The sequence below is a fragment of the Trachemys scripta genome, chromosome 7 (assembly GCF_013100865.1).
Source record: "Trachemys scripta elegans isolate TJP31775 chromosome 7, CAS_Tse_1.0, whole genome shotgun sequence".
Lineage (NCBI taxonomy): Eukaryota > Metazoa > Chordata > Testudines > Emydidae > Trachemys > Trachemys scripta.
Window position 1 is genome coordinate 115,454,644 of NC_048304.1, and position 25,706 is coordinate 115,480,349.

At 41.3% G+C, this 25,706-nt stretch overlaps 2 protein-coding genes across 2 annotated transcripts in view; one reads left to right on the top strand and one right to left on the bottom strand.

Moving 5' to 3' along the window:
• NHLRC2 (NHL repeat containing 2) overlaps window positions 1-317 on the bottom strand; it is a 61,034-nt gene extending 60,717 nt beyond the window's left edge. Inside the window, exon 1 of the mRNA XM_034777847.1 lies at window positions 115-317. Coding sequence (XP_034633738.1) covers window positions 115-280 — 166 coding nt within the window. The 5' untranslated portion in view covers window positions 281-317. The remainder of the gene's footprint in view (window positions 1-114) is intronic.
• DCLRE1A (DNA cross-link repair 1A) lies at window positions 255-24,956 on the top strand. The gene is made up of 10 exons (XM_034777846.1): window positions 255-763; window positions 2,347-3,259; window positions 4,630-6,255; window positions 8,173-8,306; window positions 9,649-9,767; window positions 12,025-12,168; window positions 13,103-13,248; window positions 14,928-15,082; window positions 22,967-23,108; window positions 23,827-24,956. Exons 2-10 carry the CDS (start codon window positions 2,764-2,766, stop codon window positions 24,054-24,056), a joined length of 3,192 nt encoding a protein of 1,063 aa, XP_034633737.1. The 5' UTR covers window positions 255-763; window positions 2,347-2,763; the 3' UTR covers window positions 24,057-24,956.
• Window positions 24,957-25,706: the final 750 nt, after the last annotated feature.

Genomic DNA, 25,706 nt, shown 5'->3' on the forward strand with positions numbered 1-25,706 from the left:
GCATGGCGATGTCGCGCTATAGTAGGGTGCCACCCCACCGCCTCGCAGTCCGATGGCAGCGGCTTCCCCGTGGCACCGGCCCGGGGAAGGGCCCAGCCCTCGCCTCTCACCCACCTCCTCCAAAGTCGGGGACCTTGAGGTCCTGCTCCCAGCTGTCCACCTTCCTCAGGTACTGGTAGACCAGGTTGTCCTTCTCCTGAGGGGTGAGGGCGTCCAGCAGGGCATACTCCAGCTGGGTCTGGGCAGGCAGGAGCCCAGGGAGGCCGCCACCCGCCGCCATGTTGTCTCCCTGCCTGGTCGGCTCTCGAGGAACAGACACTGTTTACTAACCTGCCTTTTTCTCTCAGCATATTCGACACCCACACCTTCCATTACTTCGGACGATCGGAACAACAACAAACGGGGGATTTTTCTTTAAAAAATCATTTAAAATAATAAAAAGTTCATATATTTTTAAAGCAAAACAAACGTTTAATTTTTGAAAAGATTAAAAACACCCTTCATATTCCCAATAGCATATTCGTCAAACAAAAAATCCGAGGGAGTGGCAGTTTCGGCCTAGCAGATTCGACGCAGCACATTTGGTCAGCCAGTTATTGGGGGGCAAAATGATGGAAGCAACGTGAAAAACGCAAGGATTAAAACGACCTCGAATATTATTATTGAGTCCCCCTTCCCTTTGGGAGAAGCGGAAAGCGGAGCTATACAGTAGGATGGAATGTGCGGCAGCGGATAGGGCGACGCTGCCGGGAGGGAGTGGAAGGTCTGTTGCAGGGGCTGTGGGAGGGGGGACAAGCAGGGGTGGGTGCGCGGTTTGGCCCCACCCGGGACAAGTACCTTGGGGCTTTGGCTCCTGTGGCAGTGGGTCAGGCTGTGGGCGGCGGGGCTGTGCCCAGGGACACCAGACATCCCGCCATCAGGGGCTGAGGTGGATTAAGATTTATTGGGGCCTTGGGCACCCGGAACAGTTGGGTCCCCCACACCCTGGGGGCCCAGGGGGTGCCAGAACTGGGGGAGACCTAAGGGGGCTATGCCCGTCCACTTTTTAACATGGGCGTAGTAGCCTCAGGCAGGCACAGCGCCGTGGTGGCATAGGTGCAGTTTGGGGGGGGGCAACTCTTCCCCCCCCCAGTTGCAAGCCTCAGGCAAAAGGTGACAGGAGGAGCAGTGCCACACGTGGTTGCTGCCTCTGGCACAAAGCACAGACAGCAGCTGGTGTGGGCAGCCTGCCAGCGGGAGCCAGGCACAGGCACTCGCACTCAGCGAGCCCAGGTGTGCAGTGGCCACTGAGGCCAGGCTAGTAGCAGCAGGAGCCCTCCCTGCCTGTGACCTTTCCGGGGTTCCCCGCCTCCTCCTCCAAGGCCAGGCAGGGCCTCCTTTCCCCGCAGAGCTCGTCTAAAGGCTCTGGGGTGGGGGCAGGAGGCCGTACCAGAGCCCCTGCCCCTGGGTCCCACTGGCAACAGCATGCCCAGGGGGTGGGTACACAGGCCAAGGGCTGCTCTTGGGCACTCTGGCCCCTGCTCAGACAGGTGGAGGGTCCTGGGTGGATTTTACCACTTCCTGGCTCCAGCTTCTGGCCTGACCAGGAGGCGGGGCCTTGGAGGGAAGAGGATGAGCAGGGGGCAGGGCCACAGTTCCAGTGCCATGACCTCCCCTTTCTACCCAGGTTCTGGTGCTCCTGTGGGGGGCCCCCAAATGGCTGAGGCCCTTGGGCCCGTGAGCCTGGGCGTTAATTCACCCCTGATTAGGGGATTTACCTTATATATGCAATGATACACCCCATCCCCCCTCACAAAAAGTAGTGTCCTGATTTTTCACACTTGCTATCATCCTAAGTATTCCAGACCCCCAGCCTTGGCCCAGATGGGGGATGTCTCCTCCCACTGGGTCAGTTTTCAGCCCCTCCACTGTTGTGCTGGCCGTCTGAGCCCAGAGGTGCCTTTGAGGCAGAAGACTACAAGTGTGATGTGTGAATGGACCAAAGGCAGGGCCTGATCCAAGTCCCCTTAAAGTCAATGGAAGATTTGCCGCTGACTGCAGCAGGAGTTGGATCTGCTCCATAAAGTCACTCAGATTTGGGGGGGATAGCTCAGTGGTTTGCGCATTGGCCTGCTAAACCCAGGGTTGTGAGTTCAATCCTTGAGGGGGCCACTTAGGGATCTGGGGCAAAATCAGTACTTGGTCCTGCTAGTGAAGGCAGGGGGCTGGACTCAATGACCTTTCAAGGTGCCTTCCAGTTCTAGGACATGGGATATCTCCATTAATTTAAAAATTTAGTCTGTTGCCTCATACTGCTTTTGTTCTGTGGTCAACCACATACACATTAAAATCTCATTTGTTTTCAAGCTCCCACCTTTCAGGCCCGCAAGGCCCTGGAAGGAATCTCTGTCAGATGTGGATTTGCAACCTCTAACATGGCTTTCCAGAGTCTGTGATTATCTACAGCGCTCCAGTGGAAGAACAGTAACTGCAGCAAATGGCTCCTTCTACAAATAAGTACACCTATGATCCACTTTAATTTGATTTAACAATAGCACTAAACTATACAATCCTCCTCTGAGTTCTTTTAAAACTAGAGCTCATGGCCTTTCAGACCCATCTGTGATAGCTATCCAGTTTGTGGCCCAATGTAACATTTCAAATGGAGTTCAAGTGCCTTTCAGCTTCAGGTCTAGGGAAATTAAAAAGGAAAAGCATTAAAAGAACAATCCCCAGACTTAGGAACATTGAAATACTATTGTGTAAAGCTGAGGAAAATATTTGATGTGTTGCTATTTTGCCATGTCTGAAAATGATGGGTTGGAAGAAGATATTTGGGAGTACAAATCCATTCGGAAACCAAAGTCAGTATATCAAAATAACAATTCAGTGAACGTCTCTACATCTGTGCAGAAAGCAAATGATGGGAAGTGCAAATCAAAAGGAAGTGGAGGTAGGAATAATAAAAAAACATTTGAAAACAAGGACCAGTCTAAGAAAACTGAACAGGGACCAAGACAGAAATGTATTCAACCACTTATAAACCCTGACCAGAACTTAAATCTATCTAAAGATGACCATATTGTGCAGTCCCAGGAAAGTGAAACTACACCAACAAAGCGAAGCAGGACTTGTAACAAAAAACAAACCACACCAAATGCAAGGCCAGTTTATGATGGATACTGCCCAAGCTGCCAGATGCCTTTCTCTTTACTGTTAGCCCAGACACCTCGGTGGCATGTTACTGAATGTTTGGACACTCAAGGATCCACTGAAAAAGGTAAGGCTCTGGTGAGGAGAAATAGCCCATTCAAATAGATTGTAAAGGTTATTCAAAGAAAGTTGCTTGAAATTTAGGTCAGATTTAGTAGTATAGAACCTCACATCAGTTTGGCATCTGAGAGAAAGTATAGTATGGTTGGAATGACTATTACAATGTTGTTATTAATTGTTTATCAGCATTGTTTATCAGATATGGGGCTGTCTGATCTCTTTTTTTGAAGCATTGATAAAGATTGAAGGTCCAATCTTAGAGGTGTTACACTCAACTCTAATTGGGTTGAAATAGGAGTTGAAGGTCTTGAGGGTACTGCTTGTTCAGCATCTCACAGGTTTGAGATCTAAACCACTGACACTTAGGTCTCAATCCATAGTGAATTTTTTGCTTCCTTCTGCCACAGAGCCCCTCTTCTTGGGGTGGGGAGGAACATTGGCCCACGCCGTTTGTCAGATTTTCCAGGATACTTACAAAATTTGGAAGCTGAAATCAAGATTTGAATGCTCGGTCTACCAAAGACTGGCGCTGATATATTTCAAACCTTAGTCTCAGGGCCTGTGTACTTTAGCAACCCTACATTGACTAGGTCTGCTGTGAGAACACAAGAGATCACGGACTTATTTTAGTATGGGAGAGGAGTGGGAGCAAGGGAACTGGGACCCTCTGACATACAGTTCTATGTGATGAGATCCAGTGCTTTCATGGATCCATGGAGACCTTGTAAATCTTCCGGGAACCTAATCTGTGATTTTAATATCTCTCTTTTTGTTTGAAAAACAAGAAGTACACAGCCAGGAAACTTTAACTTAAAGTAAAGACTGCCCCTTTTCTTATATCTTTTTCTTTTATTGAAGGGATGTTTGAAGTCACTGTTGTTTTATGAAAATGGAGCCCTTAGTTTTTCTATAGTTTTAACTGTAGGCAGATATATCTGTCACCTTACTTCCAGCTGTAAAGTAACAGCTGTAGAATCTTGCTGTTTGGCACTGATTTAGCTACTAATCCTAACATTCTCCAAAGGATTAGGTTAGTAAGACACGGACCTCAACATTCTGTGACAATGTTAAACAAAAAAAGAGAGACAGCTACTGACTATTTCATAACGTTGAACATACAATGAACATTTACTGATGATAGTTTCACTAGCATTTTTAAAAGTTCATTGTATCCCAGCTGATAACTATGAGGTAGAATGTCAGGTTGCTGTGATTCAGAATAGCTCAGGCCTGGCGCTGGCCTCAGACAACTCTATTTATAAGGAAAAGCTTTTAGCAGTTATGCCATAACATTAATATAAAATCACTGTATTTGTTTGTGCTAAAAATGCCTTTTGACAGGGTATCAAGAGTTTGTTATTCTGTTTATTTCCTTAGAGTGTCCTGATGGTCTACTGTGCACTTCCACCATTCCATCGCACTACAAGCGCTATACCCATTTCATACTTGCTACAAGCAGAGCAGGGGATTATTTTGTCAGCTCTTCAACATATAGCCCAGAGAGAAAGTTCACATGCTCTGATGCTACTAACTCAAGCTGTTTCTCAGGCCTTGTGGATGGAACCTCACAGCATGAGAAACTGACCAGGAATGTAAGAAATGCCTCAAATGAGGATCATACATTGGTGATACAGAGTTCAACACAAGCAAAATCTCCAAATGTAACCAATGTAAATACTGTGTCTTCCACAAACATTCTAAAGCCCCAACAGACTCTTCTACTTACACAGTCTGCAGATGATAATGGCCAGCTTGACTCTTTGGATTTTCCATTTTCTCAAGGAAGCGAAGCTAGTGGAGATCTGGATAGTCAGAATGATTCTAATCAGTTAAAGCTGCTACTTCCAGAAGCTGACTTCAGTGAGTGTGAAATTTCCTACTCTCCACTTAATACTGATGAGGAAAATGAAGAGGAAACAGAGGAGGAGGAGGAGGAGGAGGAGAAGAAAGTAAAAAATTCACAAAAGAGATTATTTCACACCCAGAACTCTGAAGATGAGAGCACCAAAAAGGAGGAATCTAGCTGTATGTTGTTTACTAAATTGGATTGTTCTCCACTTCAGCAAGTACACAGGTATGGCTGCCTTAAGCTAGGTGGTTTCATAATACAAAATGAACCTTGTGAAGAATTGAATGGACTGAGTAGTTTAGATGGTTTTGTTAAGCCTGTTTCTCAGGAGCACATGAACAACATGTTCTCTAATTCAGGAAGTGCTGCTAATCAGTTAAAACACCCACAAGGGGCACTGACTGCACAATCCTCTCTTTCCCTTAATTATGAGATAACTAAGAAGGAATTTGATTGGCCAACATTCAGTGCCTCTGTTTCTAATACAGGTAATTTGGAGCTAAAAGATTTTAATGCTTGCCATTTGGATTATGCAAACTTGGCTGTGGGTGATCCATCATTGTCATTGAAAGTCAAAGAAGAAGGTGGTAAATCTTTTCTGTCAAGGCAAAGTGAAGTTTCGAAGGAACCTAGTAACTTCCTAATCAATAGAAATAAAATGACTACTAACACAAGTGGAACTACATTATACCAGAAGAGTTCACAGCCAGTAATAGAGGAAGAAGGAAGTCTTCCTAATACAGCGGCTGTACCCCTTCCCAGTAGGATCTCTCAAACGCTGCCATCTGTTTCTATTGCAAATATGAAAACCAAATCTATTTCAGCCAAAGAACTGAAACAAATGGACATTGGTGTTTTCTTTGGGTTAAAACCCAAAGCAAAAGAAGAGAACAAAGGAAAGAAACATTTTGGTGAGGGAACACAAGCCTCAAGTCCTATAACTCCCAATGGAAAGAGGCCCAGACAACAAAAGAGAAAAGCTGAAGGATCTGTGGGGGACATAGATGCGGTCACAGAAAATTCAAATAAAAATGGAGTCTGTGTAGATACAACATCTGGTGTGAAGCGAAGTTGGAGAAAAAGATTTAGAGAATCATCTTCTACCGAAGAAGGAACAAAAAACAAAAAGTGTCCCTTTTATAAGAAGATACCAGGTGAGAAGTAATTGTGACTTTTAATTCTAATGGTTGAATTTAGAACCGTCTAGTGGATATAGCTTTTTTTCTCATTTTAATACGAGGCTTTTTTATTGTTTCAATGTAAAAAACCTTTTAGGCCCCAATCCTTTAATGATTTCCACTTGGGTGGACCCCCTTTGAAGTTAGTAGGGATCAGGGCCATAGACATTTACAAGATTACAGCGGCTCATTCTATGAGCGAGCAACAATGAAAGAAGGAAATAGTTTTGTAAAAATATAATCTTTTAAAGATACTGCTAGAAAAATAAACTTTTTGACTTAAATTATGTTTTACAGGGCAGGTCACCTAAGGGGGAGATTTTCAAAAGCATCTAAGGGATTTAGGAGCACCTTTGAAAGTGAGACTTATGCTCCTAAATCCTATCTTTTCAAATCTCTCAGCTAATGTTTGCCTTGTCTAATTCATCACTTGTAACTTTTACATAACTTATTTTGAAGCCATAAGAAAGGTTGGCTAATAGCCATTTATAGAACAAAATGTTTGTCACTCTTGCAATTACTTTACCATAGACCAAGTACATTAATTGAGCTTCATTTTGTGTTTAAGGTATAGTATTACACTAGAATGATATTCTCCAGTATTAATTAGTAGCCTTCTTAAAAAATACTTTCTAAAGCTAAAGAAACAGCTCAGAATTTACCAAAATCTCCTCAAATAACTATCCAAAGTATAAGGAAGACTGATCAATAGTTTGAAAAGTTTAAATTTCACAGATTTCAGATCACCAACAAAGGATCATCTTAGTTGTGCTTTTTGATTCTGGAATCCTGGATAAAGATACACGGAAAATGGGAGTTGGGGTAGTAAATGTACTAAGCATGTAGCCTACTGTCTGTGACCTTGATCCAGCAACCTGATGCATGCAGGTAGACCCTTAAACTTGTGAGGAGCCCCATGATGTCAGTTAAGTCCTGCGGATCCTCTGCATGTACCAGTCTGCAGGATCGGGCCCCATATCTACAGTATAATTGTCAGTTTCCTTGGCTGCCTGTCTGGCTTTTGTTTTGAACCACATTGGTTGTATGCAAAATATTTCTGATTTTATTTTCTATAATTTTTCAAATAACTTGGAAATGTACTTTTCAAATGGATACATCTTAATGGGTTGAATGGCGGGAGAACAATTATATGAAATTTTTGGTGATTTTTGGAATATATAATCAAATTTTAAAGAAAATGTCTGCCAATAAATTTGATAGTTTTTTTTTTTACATTATTGATTTCTCGTTTGCAGAGAATAGAAAAGACTCCTTACATCTGTTTTTATCATGAGAAATAACAACTCATTTAAATATATAATACCAAATCTATGATATATAATCATCAGCAGATAGAGATTTTTTTAAGAACCCAGGTCAATTGCCTGCTAATAGTAGTAACATTTAGCAAGAGTCTTATATGTATGGAACTGGCATGGTGCAGATTGGAAGTGAAATACATAGTCAGTGCTTTGGGAAGCTTGCACTGTGTAAGCATTTCAGAAATGCCATTTTGAATACAGATGTATGTTTACTCAGTTTATTAGGTATAATTGAAATGTAGGATGGCAGATGAACAACAGGTATTGTTGGAGGAATGTGTCAATGTTTGTATTTGAAGAGGAATGTGTCGGGGAGGAATATGTCGATGGCTGTATTTGAAGATTGTTTAGTTTGCTTAGTTATGACTTTAATCAGTGAAGCTATTTCTCTCCTTGCTGTTTGCATAATGCTCATGTCTGCAAGTTGCATTTGTTCTCACATACTCCTTTTTTGTTGAATTCACTATTTTAATGCATTTTCTACTTAAAAGAAAAGAAAATCTGACCACTAACTGGCTGTAGCTTCTCCATGCATATTAATTGACTTGCTCCTGTTGTATTTATGTTGTAGGAACTGGTTTTACAGTTGATGCATTTCAGTATGGAGAAATCGAAGGCTGCGTAGCCTATTTCCTCACTCATTTCCATTCTGATCATTATACTGGCCTAACAAAAAAATTTACATTTCCAATCTATTGTAATAAGGTAAGATTTCCTAGGGTTACTTGATAATTACCAAATCGGTATGCAACTATGAACAAAAACCAAAAGAATACAGTGTTCAGATTCTATGGATATAGAACCAGAACCTCTACTGTGGCAGAGGAGCATTTGGCATGGCTAATTTGGATAAAGGAAGTATCAGGCCGGTATCCCAGAGGCTGCTGTAACTAGCACCAGTTGCTAACAACTCCAAAGAGCTGTTATAGTAGTGATGGATCAGACAGATGTAAGGAAGGCCTTATTAGATCCTCTTTCCTGAGCCAGCCGCAAGGAAGTACGTGAGGGGACTAGAGGTTCTCCCCCTACCCAGGAGTTTCTGTAACCCAGATATAGCAGATGTTATAAGAGGCTGAAGCACAGGCCAGTGTTGGAGCCATAATCTTTCATCATGCACACATTGTGCTCTGTGGCTTTGAGATCCTTCTAAATATTTACAATATAATCTAATAAAATTAAATAATATTTAGAAATTCCACAATGCTTATATCTTTAAAGAATCTTACGCACCATCCCTGTAATATAAACAAGTATCGATATTGGGATGTGGAGGCATACAGATTGCTTTTCCTACAAGCAGGCAGAAAGTCTGTTGTAGAGTCAGGTCAACTTACAGCCACCACAGTAATTACTGCTGTGGTGCATGTCCACGCTATTCTCCTTGGGTTGGGGGTGCGTGTCCTCACCAGGAGCGCTTCCACCGACCTAAGAAGGGCAGTGTGGGGAGCTGAGAGCCCAGTCACTCAGCTCTGCTGGCAGCTCCCTACAGGAAGCCCGGCTGCCCCACAGGCTTGTGGGCTCCTGTTAGATGGCCCACCGCTTCTGTTCCCTGTTCCCCACTGGAAGCAGGGGAAGCCTCCTGGGGCTTCTCCCCTCCCTGCCAGGAGCTATGGGAAGCTGCCCAGGGCTTCTTGCCCTGGGGAGCAGGGTCCATCTGCCCCAACTTTTCGGTCCGCTCCCAACTGGGAGGTGGGCAGCCTTGTCAATTACACGTCTTGGCTCCCACCTGGGAGCAGGGTTGGAAGCTGCCAGGGTTTCTTGCCCTGGCTCCCAGCTGGGAGCAGGGTCCATTCTCCTACCCTGAAATTGACAAGACACCAGTGTAAGGGACACAGTGTCTACACAGATACTGTGTCGCCTTGACTACACCGACATAAGCCTCTGGTGGAGGTGGAGTTATGATGTCAATATAGTAGGGTACTTTCATCGGCCGAAGGAAGGCTGTAGCGTAGACACTGACATAATTAGGTCAACATACACTGCTTTATGCCAACCTAACTATGTAGTGTAGACCAGCCCTCAGTACTAAACTCTTTCTCTTTTGCAGATAACTGGCAACTTGGTGAAGAGTAAACTTCGAGTGCAAGAACAGTATGTCCATACATTGCCAATGGATACAGAGTGTATAGTGAATGGAATCAAAGTGGTCCTGCTTGATGCCAATCAGTATGTATCTTTGCAGCTGAATTATATATACCATTTGCAAATAGTGAATGTCAAAGATAAATTATTGTTTAGAAATGGTTTATACCTTCATGATTTTTTTGGCTTCAGTGGATCCGGAAGACTAAGGATAATTTTTTTAAAAGTGCTTAAGGAGCATAAATGTTGTTTTCGAAAGTGAGTTAGGGACATAGGAGAGTAAATCTTGGGCCTGCTAGTGAAGGCAGGGGGCTGGACTTGATGACCTTTCAGGGTCCCTTCCAGTTCTATGAGATAGGTACATCTCCATATATTTATTTTATAATCTCATTGAATGCCAATGAGACTTAGTCTTCTAAGTGCCAAAGTTACTTTTAAGAATGGGAATTCGGCTCCTTTGAAAATTTTACCCTAAAAATACTTTGTGCATTTGTAATGAGCTCGTCATCAAGATATCCAGATGCTAGTGATACAGAGTGCTTTAATTTTCACATTTCTTTACAGACATTAATCCTGATTGATACTTAGAACACCTCTCTGAAGTAGGTAAGAAAATAGAAGCACAGCAAGGTTTAGGACTAGGGTTTCCAAAGTGGTCCAGATTCTGAGTGCTTCAGTTTTAATGCCCAATGTGAGGCACGCTGGGCCTTATTTTCAGAGATGTTAAGAACTTTACAGTTTGCTGATGACAATGGGATCTTCAGATAGTGAAAATCAGGCCCACGGGATCTCAAGCTGGACACAAAAATCATTTGACAGTTTGAAAATTCGGCTCTAAAAAAACCTGATCTTGTTCCCATTGAAATCTTTGGCAAAGCTTTTATTGAATTCAGTGGTGCAGGGCCAGACCTTAACTGCCCAAGGCCATGTAGACAGTCTTTGGTAATGTTAGGATTAGAATTCGGTAGCTCCTGGCTTTCAGTCCTGAGTTCTGATCATTTTGCCTCTTGGCACCTTATTTGTGTATTGGAATAAAAGTCCTCTCTTTTTAGTATATAAATTTAAATGCAGAACTCTGTTACAGCTGGTTTGAATAATACTTATCTTAGGACTTGTTTATGGTTGAAAGATAAGATTCCTTGCAAGTCCTTTGAAAACGCTTGCTGGGAATGAAAGAAGCCTTGCAGCTTATGTAATTTGGACATTTTTCAGTGTTTTCTTCCCCCTTCATTTTAAAAGGAGTATAAACTATAGGTATAAAGTTCAAGTTTTTGGAGCACTTACCATCTCTGTCTTCTAAGCTATGATCTATGGCCAGTGCTTCCCTTTTTTTTTTTTTTAAACTTCTGTATATGACTCATGTCCAAAATACTCCTATTTTGGCTGCCCAGTCTGAGTGTCTGCCCTGCAAAACAAACTAACTTTGGTGAGGAGCTGCACGAGGAGCAATGGACTCACTGCAATCATAGCAAACAGGGAATGGTACCTACCCCACAATAAATTGTTTAAAATCTGTAAAGAGAACTTACAAAGCAAATATTGCACCAACTCCCACAGCACTGAAGATGGCACCTTCAATTATTCAATTTCTATTTTTCCTAAATCATAACAATGCCTCTTCTTTCCCCAGTCTGCCATTTCCAATTCATATTGGACCAGAGAGACTGATAAACATAAAAAGATGGGCCTGGGACATCATTTGTGCCACACGTGCTGAAAGACTGATCAACACAAGAGGCAGCCCATGCTTTATTAGTTGTAAGGTGTAGTTGTTTTCCCATTGTCCATCTAACCTAAAAATTGTAGCCTATTAATAGGACTTAAACAGGGGTTTATTTTTTTAGCTTCACTGGAATTGGAAAACGGATGAAACTTTGCACTTAAATAGCACTTCACAACTTCAAAATCCCGTGTAGATATTAATCTCCCAATAGCACTGTGGGCAGTTAATATCCACATTTTTCAGATGGGGAAACTGAGACACGTGAGAGGTGGTGGTTTGTTCATGGTCGTGAGACAAGAAGGTGGCATAGCTAGCATTAGAAAGCAGGAGTTTCTCGGTCTCGATCTGCCAATGCGTGGGGCTGATTATCTGTGCTTTACCAGGCTTTATCTCCACTACTGCTTGAAAGCAGTGTAGTTTGTGTGGTAATGGATGCCACTTTGGAAGTAAAAACAACAAGGAGTCTGGTGGTGAACTCACGAAAGCTTATGCCCTAATAAATCTGTTAGTCTTTAAGGTGCCACCAGACTCCTTGTTGTTTTTGTAGATACAGACTAACACGGCTACCCCCTGATACTGTGGAAGTAAGAATATGTTGTGTTGTTTTTTTCCCCCTAGTTGTCCAGGTGCCACAATGATCCTTTTTTGCCTTCCCAATGGAACTGTCATGCTACACACTGGGGACTTCAGGGCAGATCCTTCTATGGAGCAATGTCCTCTTCTGATCAGTCGAAAGATTCACACCCTGTACTTGGATACTACGTAAGCTAGTATATCCTTCTTTCCCTGTCCCAACAACAACCGTGTGTCCAATAATAGTACTTTATATCTAAAAAAATTAATAATATGAGTGACATTGTGTTTTGATACTCACTTAACTCAGATGAGTGGTATGTAAAGAAATAAGATATTTGTTAAAAGGCCATTTACATAATGTCTGTTGACTTTATGTAAATAGGGATATAATCATTGTGTGTGGCATAAAGGTTTTTGCAGTATTCATTTGAGGTGGCCAAACTAATCATAAGTGGTATTCAATTCTGAGTGCCATTTGTCCCTGTAAAAGCAGAGGTTTATAAAATTGAAACTGGCTTTATACAGGTCAGGCCCTTAATGCAAGAAACAAACATTCAAACAATGAAAGGCTGCTAAATGTTCGGGTCAGTTGTCCAATTTTTCATTAGACCTGTCGTTGATTCATCCATATGAAACTGTTTTTCAATAGATAATGACTAATGCCCAGTTGCAATTCTTTCATTTTCTGACCCATATTCTATTACTGTGAATGAATAATGCCTTATATGACAACTATGTGCATGCCAAAAAATAAGACCTATGGATGTAATTAGTATGTGACACAAACATCCAGCTTTATAAAAATAGTACTCAAAAGAGGGAAAGATTTCAGTAGTCATAGTGTCAGATGAGTGAATATTGGCAGTGTTCTTAAATGTGCATATAGAAAAGTGTGCATAGTATAACTTAAAATGTATTTATTGAAAAAGATTAAAGTTTAATCTTTAAAAAATTACCATATGCCACCATGATTTTTAATAAGTAAATAATAAGTTGAATTGATATTGACGAATAACTTATGTCATTGTTGTGTGCAGTTTTTGACAAAGCCTACTTATAAAGTAGGATGCCTCCTGTATTATGCTCTATTACATATTCATATCCAATTTCCATTTATTAGATACTGCAGTCCTGAATATACTTTTCCTTCTCAACAAGAGGTTATCCAGTTTGCTATCAACACTGCCTTTGAGACAGTAACTCTAAACCCACGTACATTGGTCGTCTGTGGAACCTATTCCATTGGAAAAGAAAAGGTCTTTCTAGGTGTGTAAATGGACATATCAAATCAAAATGAATATATTCATCTCTGAATGAATGTAAAATGAGCATTACCTTAAAGTATGCATGAAGGTAGCTTAGGCTCAACATTTAGATTTTGTGGATAGCAAAAGAAAGTATGGCTGTTGATTAATCGCAGTTAACTCTCACGATTTAACTAAAAAAAATTAATTGCGATTAATTGCACTGTTAAACAATAGAATACCAACTGGAATTTAGCAACTATTTTTGGGTGTTTTTCTACATTTTCAAATATATTGACTTAAATTACAATACAGAATTCAAAGTGTACAGAGCTCACTTTATATTATTTTTATTACAAATATTTGCATTGTAAAAGTGGTAAACAAAAGAAATAGTATTTTTCAGTTCAACTCATATAAGTACCATAATGCAATCTCTTTATAGTGTAAGTGCAACTTACAAATATAGATTCTCACCCCCCCCCCAACTGCACTCAAAAACAAAACAATGTAAAACTTTACAGCCTACAAGTCCACTCAGTCCTACTTCTTGTCAACCAATCGCTAAGACAAACAAGTGTGTTTACATTTGTGGGAGATAATGCTGCCATTTACAATATCACCAGAAAGTGATTCTGTTATTGTTTAACAGTGCAATTAATCGCGATCAATTTTTTTAATTGCTTGACAGCCCTAAAAGAAAGTACATTTTAAAATTTAATATTAATTTTTTAAAATGTCAATAAGTTTTTAAAATTTCAACTAAAAACAAGTTTGATTGAAACATTCATCTGCCATGTTTGCAAACTTAACCAAACCATGTTGTGCCATTGCATAGAATGCACAAAGTGGCTCCACACAGAAAGTGAAACTAAGCAATCTGATTTATTTAACCATACAAAGTGAAGTGCCAATAGTTTACTTTTTAAAAAAAACAACAACCCAGCATCAGTGGTGAGATTATAAAACTTGTTTTCAATTTTAATAATTTCAAGTGCTATTAGTAACACAGTGAAGGAAATGTAATTATTTTTAAACTTCAATTCTATTAGCACTTGTTTCCAAGGGTGATATGTATTTCCCTCTAAAATGGAAGCAAGTCATACAAATGAACAATTTATTAAAAACTTTCCCAGCCATTAACTGCATCTTTCTGCTATTTTCTGTCTTTAAGGAAACCTGTTGTGCCCCAGGCTTAAATCAGCACAGTGATTACCTGACTGTACTTTGTAGAGCAGACAGCCATGCAACATTCGTACTTTTAAAAAGATTTTCAAAGTCATTGGTACTAGAATTTCTCTCACTGAAATTCAGGCCATCATTAACATGGGTTGTTTGTCCCTTCTTCAGAACTGTATCAGGTTCTAGCGTCTTAGAAAGAAATGTCAGTTTGCTCCCTTGAACATCAATATATTATTGAAGAGGTATGATTGGTAACCTATTAATATACTTTTACTACTCCTCTCCCTGCAAATAATTCTGAAGCTACAGTACAGCAATCAGTGTTTGCCAACAGTTATCACAGTTCTCCTCTATATATTTTAGAATATGAAATAGCTTTGTTGGCAAGCATGGATTTTTGTAATGGTGATCACTGAATCAGTGAGATGATCAGGAACATCTCAGAAACAACAATGGAAATCTTTGTTATTTGCAAACTGTCTCTTCATCATGTCTGATCTTTTCCCTTTCACCCTACAGCAATTGCTCAAGTTCTGGGCTCTAAAGTGAGCATGTCCCAAGATAAATACAAAACACTGCAGTGCTTAGAGTCTGCAGCTGTTAATTCCCTCATCACCATGGACTGGAACAATACTTTGCTTCACCTTCTTCCCATGATGCAAATTAATTTTAAGGTAAGTGTAGAAAATATCATCTGCACCTGTTGACTAACTTTAGCTTGGATGATATAACAGCAATAGGGTGTCTTTGGCGCTTTTTGCCACCTGTCAGATCATATTTATTTAGTGATGTTTTGACATATAGCAACACATTGAAAATGAGATGCAATTAAACATTAATAACAGGCTCCAAACATAATGCACAGAAAGTATAATTTCACTCTAATGTAGTGTTCATGGAACAAGATTAGATGAGACTTGTTCAAAGGCTTGCTGTTTGTGGCCTTTTTTGAAGTAGGTTTTATTTACTGATTGCAGCGTCTCTCCTATTAACAATTAATATACTGTGACACTTAGTCCCTGGCTTCTTTTTTTCCATTAATTTGTGTGTTGTAAAAAAGGACTGAAGGGTTTTTTTTCCTCAGACTTCCTCTCTTTTGAGGCAGTTAGTAAAGAGATATTGTCAACTTGACAACTAATCAAAATATTTTAATCTTGTGGTTTTTTTTTTTTTTTTTTTTTTTTTAAAGTCATTTCAGCTATGACACATGCCCCTGGGTCCAGTGCCAGTTTTTATGGCTTTACATTCACATTTCCTCATTTTAGACCGTTTTTCTTTCCTCTATTGCTGTGTGGAAGACCTGCACAAACCGCAGAAGGAAATGGACTATATGAGAAACAGTGAAACTGACACAAAATGTAGTTAAATGAACATCATGATCAAACTGAAGAAGGAATAAATTCCCATCTTTCAGTTGTAAGAATATTGGGTGTTACTTGTAACAATAGTAAGTAAAAGGATTTTAGACAGATGTGTTATTTTTTGTTAAATTGACTTTTGCGTACAAGTTTTATACAAGGGAATCAAGTACCATCTGTTTTCCAAAGAGATATTCAAGTTCTATTGGGGGTAATTCATGAGTGTGTGTGAAAGATAAAAATTCATTCTGCTAAGGTGTTTGCCTTTAGTAATCTAGAGGATATTTTCTGTCCATAATACAGGTACAGTGATTTAATGTCCTCTGCACTGCCCAGCCTATATACTTAGAGAGAATCTAATTTTCTTTGCCCATTAGTACTTAGCCTCTGTGCTAGACTGCCAAGAATGGTACCTGTCTGGGAGCGGTGGGGAGGCGGGGGTTATGATATGATCTCAGAGGCTTCATTTCAGAAGTATTCATAGATGATGGAAGAGATAAACATGTTTTTGTTTTAGTTTTATTTTAGTTTTTAAAAGAAGCTTCGTTCCCCCTTCTTATTTAAAAGCTAGAATATTGACTCCCATAAAAAGCAGATTAAAGGTGAGTTTATAGGTCTGCATTGATTTTATCAGAGCATATACGTTGAGGGAGAATGGGAGAACGGGAAAACCGTGCATTTTGGAAGTAGATTTGAAAGTGCAGATCAACAACAGGCAGTCAGCACAGATGGGGGGAGCTCTCTATTTGTTGTTTGCTAATTGAGATACATTGCACCCTTTAATTGTAGGAGAAGTTGGTAAATTCTACATTACGCCATAATGTTAATGTACAGATAGTAAGTTATGTTGACTGAATATCAGGGAATTTCCATGTCATGAAAGATGCATAGTGTATAGACAAATATGTCTATCCTTTAAATAGGGCAATATTGAAAAAGAAATAAAAACAGAACAATTGGACCATGTCTAAAGGTGATATAAAACAGAGAGGAAGTGATGAGGATGCTAATCTGGGACTCTGGGGTCCTGGGTTCGGTGCCACAGACTGCCAATGTGACCTTGGGCAAGTCACTTAATCTCTCTGTGCCTCATTCTCTATCTGTAAAATGATGATACTGTTGTCTTACCTCATAGGGGGGTTATACGAATAAATACATTGAGACTGTGAGGTGTTCATACTCCAGTGATGTGGGCCATATAAGTGACTTAGGTAGATAGATAGATAGAAACACACATAGTGTCATAAGTCAGAGGTTCTCAACTGGGGGTCCGTGGCCCTTTGGGGGAATGTGAGCAGGTTTCAGGGGGTCCGCCAAAGTAAACTAGAGAGCAGGGACGGCATTAGGGTCACTGGGGCCCAGGGCAGAAAGCCGAAGTCTGAGCCCCACCACCCAGGGCTGAAGCTGAAGCCTGAGCCCCCGTGGCGTGGGGTGCTGGGCAATTGCCCTGTTTGTTGCCCCCCAATGGCGGCCCTGGCTCAGAAAAACAGTTGTTGTGGCATAGGTGGGCCATGGAGTTTTTATTGCATGTTGGGGGCTCTTCAGAAAGCGAAAGGTTGAGAGCCCCTGCCATAAGTTACACTGTGGGGTGGAGGGAAAAGGCCAGGGCTGTACAGGAAAGACAACCAACCAGAAAATGTAAGAAAAAACATTTGGAGGGAGAATCTTTTTATCTTTCATCATCCTTTTTAGATGCTCTTCCTGCTAAAATCCCATCCTTCTGTCCCTTTAGTATGCAAGTTACAGACATGTCATTTTACCATTTCTGTCACCTCAGTGTGGCTTCCAGTTACCATTATGAGGATTACTTTTCCCCCCCAAACAAAAGAACCATCTAGATCTGCCAATGTGATAGGCTTTCAGTGAAGCCAGTAGCTGGAGTCGGAGTGTCTGGGTGCCAGTGATGTCGTTAAGATGTATGGAGATCACAAACTCAGTTGAACAGGCGTTAAATGCTTAAGGATGAGCCCATGTAGCATTAACCTGGTGTCTGTTTAGTAAATGTGTGAAACTCAAAAGAATAATATTGTAAACAATAAATCAGCTGTTATCTGATAGTCTGTTTGGATTAGGAATAATAAATATGTCATTTTTATATACAGCATACATTTGTTTACCCAGGTGGTTCTTCCTCTTTTATTTTTTCATGCTCAGCTGAGCAACCTTTGTCCTGAATTGCAGACTCGTTACCTGGGAAATTTGGCTACTTGTATACCCTCATTACTGTCATTTTACAGTCATGTAAAATAAATGGAAACATTTGTACACCACACCGTCATTTTAATCGGTTTTATCCGTGAACCCACACTGTGAGTTATAGAAATATTATCCCAGTTTTACATATGGGGAACTGAGAAACCAGTTGATTTGTCTAAGGTCACACAGGAATTCCCAGTCCAGTCCAATGCCCTATTCACTAGGCCATCCTAGCCCTATATCAGGATTTCTAGGTCTGCCCCACATCTTGTTTTGATATGCATTTTGTTCAGTTCCGAGCCCTATTTAGGGACCAGTCCTGATATTGTTACTCTCCTCCATTGATTTCTGATAACTAAAGCTTTGTGCTAGCTAAGAAACCTACAAAGCTTGTGAAGTCACTAGGGAAATTGTCTCAGTCAGGAGCTCAGGTTCAGCATTTAATTTATGTTTTGAATCCATCTGTGATCTCAAACATCAGCTGGCTTCTAAGAGACACATATCACTATTGCAATTTCTTCTGTATTGCAGCAGTGCCTAGAAGCCCCAGTTATGTACCAGGGCCCCATTGTGCTAGGCACTGTACCAACGCAGAACAAAAAGACTGTCCTGGCTGCAAAGAAGTTACAGTCTTGTCAATTTTAGGGATTGTGTTGCAGTTCTTCTCACTTGCACGGTTAATGCCTCCCCAATAACCTGCTTCCAGGTAAAGAACTGAAAAAGAAGCTCTAAGAATTAAACAGGTTTTCCATGATTGAAGGTTAGTGTAAGGGGATAGATCATAATAAAATTGTGCAATTCTGAAGAACAGTTCCGTGTTTCCACAGCTGGAGGTTCCCTGGATCAAATCCGGATGGCTTTGGCTTTTATTTCCACTCAGTCAAGTCAGATTTTGCCTCTTCTCAAACTGAATATTTTAAAACTTGCCTGGAACAAAGTTATCCATGAGATGGTACTCGGAGTGGGGTAACAAAAATGAGCTCAGTGTTATGAAAGAGTCTTGCATTCACTGACTTCCTTCTTCACTCACAGGTCTTCTGTAGAAATCAGAGTAGGCACATTCACTTCCTTCCAAAATGCCAGCCTCCCAGTAAAATTCCACAGATTTATTAGGAAACATACTTTCTTTTAAATATAATTGTAGGGATAACTGATATTTCTTTTTGATAAATATTCTGATACTTTGTAGCTGCACTGTGCAAGTCATACACACTCATGCGCTCTTCACGTCATTCCTCACAGCCCCTTTTTCTAATCTCAAATTGCTCCCTAGCGTTTTTGCTTTCTCTTGTATATCTTACTTTTTATTCACTCTCCCCGATTCCCAAACTAAAGAATCGGAAGTGTGTGTAAGTTGTGCCTTTTCTTTTTTTTTTTTTTTTTTTTTTTTTAACACTTTTGTACATCTGCTTAATTGCAGATTTCAATTTATTTGGCCTCTGCGCCTTCTTCCCATATTGATTTCCAAGAGTATAATCAAAACAGGTTCTTTTTTTTTCATTTTAGAACAAGCTACTTAATTATTTGCCAGTATGTAGTTTAGATCTCCATGTATGGTTTATAGTGCTACGTTGATTCAGCAGAGAACCTTACTCATCTAAAGACACTTGGCTAATCATAAAAAAACACAGAAATCCCTTTCCCTTTCTCCTAAACAGTGACCAGAGTTTAAAGATTGTTTTAATATAAGTATCTTCAGCCTAGACCTGAAGCAGACAAATATCACTACTCTAAGGTTCTGTACTAGTTATGATTATGACCTAATAATAATAGGTCAAGTAGCAGGCTGGGCACTAGAAATTTCAGTGGCAGGGCTAAGGATCGAAGTAGACTTCTGTGGCTCCAGTGCATCCCAAACAGGTTCCTGCCATATGCCCTTCCTTGGGCTCCACACTTGTCAGCTAAGTTCTGTGCTGTGCAGAGAGTGTGTATCCCTCTCCCCAGGGCCGGCTCCAGGCACCAGCTTCTCAAGCAGGTGCTTGGGGCGGCCGCTTCGGAGAGGGGCGGCAGGTCCAGGTATTCGGCGGCAATTCGGCGGACAGTCCCTCACTCCGCCTGGGAGTGAAGGACCTCCCGCCGAATTGCCGCTGCAGATCGCGATCGCGGCTTTTGTTTGTTTGTTTTGGCTGCTTGGGGCGGCCAAAACCCTGGAGCCGGCCCTGCCTCTCCCTACCTGGGTTCATTCTTCTTTGTACAGCAGATCTGCACTAATGACCATTACAGCATTGAAGGTGGGGGCTGTAATTGCCCCAGTAGAGTGTGTATATATAACTTTTTATCTACAAAGCTTTACATACATTGAATAATAGTTCTCACAAAAAACCCCAAGCTAGACCAGGAAGGGCAAGTCACATTGCATCAAAGAGTGTACCAAAGAAACAAACCCAAATCTGGGAAGCAAGCACACCCTTTTTGCCCTATAAATAGCATCTCTGCTTGTTATCCAAGTCAAAGAGCAGAATTCAAATCAATATTCTCTATTTGTAGTTGTTACAGTTACGACGGCTTTCAGCCTGGTACTGGGTGAGTGTGGTCAAATATTAACTAGTAATTTTGCAGCATTTTCTTGAGACCAGTAGAGGAATCAAAGTTAGATATTAAAATAAAACTATTTACAGACATTATATCAAGTGGAGGCAAGATGCAGGGTACAGGTTCACATTCTGGATGTCCTTTTTCCAAATCCTTTACTGTGCAAAGCTTTGTTTTTGAAAGCAAAGGAAGAATAAAATAGATTAATTGCTCCAGTAATGCAAATGGATTTGCTGTGTGAAAAGAAGGGCAAACGGATAATTCAAAGAGACTGGTTACTTCAATGGAATGCTTGTTTGACTACAAAAAAATGCTGGGATCATTTAAATACTGATGAATATCTGCTCTTGAATAAGCAAGCTGCATGGAAGTGTTGTCAGGGCTGATTGTAAACTAACCATTTAATCATGTTTGAGCCTTCTCATACCCTATGGGATCCATTTGCACATACTACTGCTGACTTCAGCAAAATAGTAGATAACAGGCTGTCATGGTGATTGAAGGAGGTTGATTGAGGAATGAATTATATTTTCCATTTTAAAAGGATGAAGGTTTTGGAGCAATATTGACTGAAGGTCTGAGGAATTTTTTAAAAGCGTATGAATGTTTCTTGTTTAACTCTTTATGAAGAAGCTCTGAAGTTCGCCATGTTCTTGTAGGAAGGAAGCCTTTCTCCCCCCACCCCCCTAAAAATATTAACATTAAAAGAATTCCCCTTGCATCACAAGCATCTGTTTGTAACAGTGAAATCATGAGACCTTTTCCATTTAAATTCATAGTGGAAGAATTTCAAAGAGCACAAGCTTTTCAGGGCCAGGACTGTGTCTTTGTATGTATTCTATCCATGACTTACCACAATGGAGTGCGACTGTAATATACAGGCATTAGGGTGGGATTTTCAGAAGAGTCTAAGGATACCACATGACAGTTAAAAACCCACAGCTGCTCTGTATCGGCTGCCTCAGGCTCGTGGACTCGGGCTAAGGGGCTGTTTAATTACAGGGTAGACGTTTGGGCTGGAGCCCAGGCTCTAGGACCCGGGGAGGTAGGAAGATCCGAGCCCAAACGTCTACAACACAATTAAACAGCCCCTTAGCCCAAGCCCCATGAGCCTGAGTCAGCTAGCACAGGCCAGCCCGTGGGTGTCTTATTGCAGTGTAGACATAACCTACGTGATTTAGAAGCACATTTGACTTTCAATCAGACTGAAAATCCCACCCTTAAAAATTAACAGTCTGTACCCAATTAATAAACACATAACAAAATCTGAGAGCAGGCTAATCTCATAATTGTTCTACTGAATTTTAGTTCATCTCTACTGGAACTGCATGTACTGTCCTTGGTTTTTATTAAGACAGGAGGGGCAAGTATAATGCATGTGTATTAATCTTATGAAGAGTTGCAGTAAGAAATGTCAGTCTCTTTACAAATGAATCATGATGGGCAGATATAGTCCTTTTAGGCTTCTGATTGCCATCTTAATGAAACCTAACCTTTTCCACTGTACTAGGTAAATGGAGTCTTTGAAGACGGGCCATAGCTCCCATTACTGAATAAAGAGTGTACTTATTTATTTATGGTCCTTTATTTTCAAATGTGTCTGTCTTGGTAGTTCTGAATATTGCTATCGAGTTTCTACTGGCACCATGGTGCTGCTGGTGAGAGCATTTCACTTCCCTTTCCCCAAACTCTGCAGCATCTGCAGGTTCAGTTATTCTCTTTTCTTTTAAGCAGTCGTTATTTATCTTGTGTTCTTCTTCCTGCTCCTGGCTTGTTGTTAACAGTTCTGAAATCTAAAATCTTTTGTAGGGCTTTCAAATGGACAAGGTGGATATCTATAGTACACATGTGAAACTGATTTCCTATTTCTGACTTCTCTTTATGCCAATGTAGGATTGAAGATTCCTTACACTTCTTCCTCTCCCTCTCTGATCCTTATTCTTTTGCTATCCCATAAACAAAATTGAAGGCTGCCTCACGCAAATTATGAGACTTTCAGGTCAGATCTTTGGAGTCAGTTGAGTTAAAAGATGAGAAACTATTTCCTCAGGTCATGTTCAGTTTGGTTTTTGGAAGCATGGTCTAGTGGTCTAAGCAAGGGAGGCTCGATACATATCACAGGAAGTGACTTGCTGTGTTGTTTTATGTGGGTCACTTACTCTCTCTGAGCATCAGAGTTCCCATCGGTAACACAGAGCTAATAGTATTTGTTTGCATTTGTAGAGCATTTTGAGGTCCTTAGCTGAAAGGTGCTATTTAATTATTAAGTATTGATCATAACTGCTTTCTAGCCAGCTGGCATTTAAAACAAAAAAATGGGAAAGTGCCCATTAAAATGTTGTACAAAAATATAGTTTAATCTCCAATGTTCCCCTCTCCAAACCCCAAAACCTTTTAGACGATTGGATCATTGTGGTGGTGGTGGGGATGGTCTTTAATAGTCTTCATGAATGTGCTGTTTTTTATTAACAGGGCTTGCAGAACCACTTAAACAAGTTCTCAGAGAAGTTTGACCAAGTTCTGGCTTTCAGGCCCACTGGATGGACGTACTCCGATTCATGTCACGCTCTGGCAGATATCAAACCTCAGACCAGGGGAAAGATCACCATATATGGTACATGCACTATAAATGGCTCAGTACATTTAGTTCTGTGTGGATTGTTTGCATACATTTTATTCTAGCACCTCTTACTGTTCATCATATTATCCACTTACTGGTTTCACTTCTGCTAAGAAGCTGAGCAGATAAATGTCTCCAGCATAAGTCTTAAGAATTGACCAGTCTGGAACACTGTAAATGCAGATTTTAAATACTGTTTCCTCTAATGCCCCTCTCTCAAAAAAACAGTTTGATCTAATGGCTTTAAGACAGACACAGACTCCATGGGTAAAACGCTATTCCCATTTAACTCAATAGGAGTTTTGCCAGGGATTTCAGCAGAGCCAGGATTTCACTCCATATATGGCTTCATGTGAAAGACCCTGTGCCTGCTGCAGAGCTTCTGTCGGTACCAGCCTGTTTCCTCTGTTCTTATTGGTGCAGTCTCTGGCAAACAATTTATGGATGGAGTTAAATCTCCTAGAAAATCTCTCCTCTTGTCACTCCACAAAGTAGCTGGGGTCACCGAATTTGCACTAATGATTGACACTGTAGATCGATCCTAGTTAATCCTTCCAGTAATGAAGTCTGGATTTTTACTTGATCCTTGGAGTAAAGTTTAAATCTCCATTTAATTAAAATATTCTTTTTAAGTATTTCTTTGTTTCTTGCAAAAATAGTTTTAGTCAGCGAAGCAGACTGCCTGAGGTACCTTTGCATTGTTTTGCTACAGGGATTCCTTACAGTGAACACAGCAGTTACCTAGAAATGAAACGATTTGTCCAGTGGCTCAAGCCACAGAAAATCATCCCCACTGTAAATGTCGGTGACTGGAGAGCCAGAAACATGATGGAGAAGCATTTTAGAGACTGGAAGATGGAGCCTACTCAGCAGAGGGAAGAATGTACGTTCCAAAGGACGTGTGCCGGGGGAGGGACTGAACTACCCAGGACTTTTATCTAGCCTTCCTTTTTCTATGAAGCCTCTTTGAGAAGAAACAAGCTGCCATTCTCCTGCAAGAGAGAGTACGGTCATATTCTTCCCCAAGTGAGCCTAACTTTCCTATGTAACCATTCGCCTATTTTCTCCTAGCTTACACTTTCAAAAAAACTGCAAATGTGTCTGACACTGAATAATTTTCCAAAATAACCTGAATTTGCTTTCCACCAAACTATCCAGTAAAACACTTAAGGACTTTCATAAGTTTAAGCACCTAAATGGTCCCATTGACTTCACTGGGACTGCTCAGATGCTTAAAGTTCGGCACATGCTGAAGTGCTGGATTACAGCCTGAGTTTCACTCCTCTTTGCCATCTTTTACTTGCATGACATGGCTTTAGGATGTTGCAGAGCTCAAGGAAAGAAACTGAACCATGATTATTACCAGTGTGTCAGAATCATACACTCTTTCTGATATCCGTCTAATGTCCAGATGCATGACACTGGCCTTTAAAATGGGGAACAGACCACCCCATTTTACTAAAGGTACAAGAGGACGTTTGAATTAAGGTGGTATTAATTCATTTCAAAGGAGGTGGAGTTTTCTGTCATTTCAGTACCAAATCGAGCGTTTCTGAGAAATGACTAAGGGGATGACATCAGTTCATGTGGCACTGTGTAAATTCTGAGGGCAGGTTGTTGCATTGGGAGGGAGAGCTGAGGGGTTGTAACACTAATGTTTTCACATATCTGCAAACTTTACACCGTAACAGAGGACCAGTTTGGGCTGCTACAGTATTGTGCAGTTAGGCACTTTGTAGAAAATAATGAATGTTTATAAAGATACTCCCATCCTTGTGTATTTTTAACGTTCAATATCTGTACATTTTTATAAATCAATTTTAAATAAAGACTCTAAATTAAGCCTGTTGTGTTTGCTTCAGATAAAGGCCTTCACAATTAAGAGGAAGTGAATGTGAGTAGAGGTTGCAAGGCCAGCCTAACGAGCCTTCTTCATTCAGAATGCCCATTGAAGACACTGTGTGTTACACATGTGCCCTGGGCATGCAGGATTGGTACCGTACTGTAGCGGGGTGGTCACCCACTCCTGCCCGGAAGGGCTTAAAACAGCCCTGTCAGAGGGCTGGGGCAAAGAAAAAGCTACGAGGCTGATGGGGGAAGTAGCTGCAGCTGGGCCACGCACCAATCAGGCCTCAGCTGGCCCTATATAAGAGGCTGGGAGCCAGGAGCTCAGCAGTCTCTCTAGCTGTTGGGGGAGATGGATCTGGCTGCAGGGACCTGAGCAGAGTACCTGAGTGGAGCAGGGCTGGGGAAAGGCAGAGGAGCTGGGGAGCTCCAGCCTGGAAAGCCCCAGGCTGCGGCCTAGCAGAAGGCCAACGGGTACTGGGGGTTGCAGAGGGCAGCCCAGGGGTAGGCAAAGGCAGCAGGTCCAAACCCAACCGTGCCTATGATGAATGTCTTTTACACTGCAGTCTGCCCCAGTGAGCGGGCGCTATATGATGTCCGGCAGTAGCCCATGACTGAAGCAAGGTGGGGATTAGAGGGTTGGGGTTCCCCAGAGAGGGAAGACCCTGGGAGAAAGGGGTTCCTGCCAGCAGGCAGCACCCACAGAAAAGGGGCACCGGGGTCCTGGGAGGGACATGGGGCCAGCGG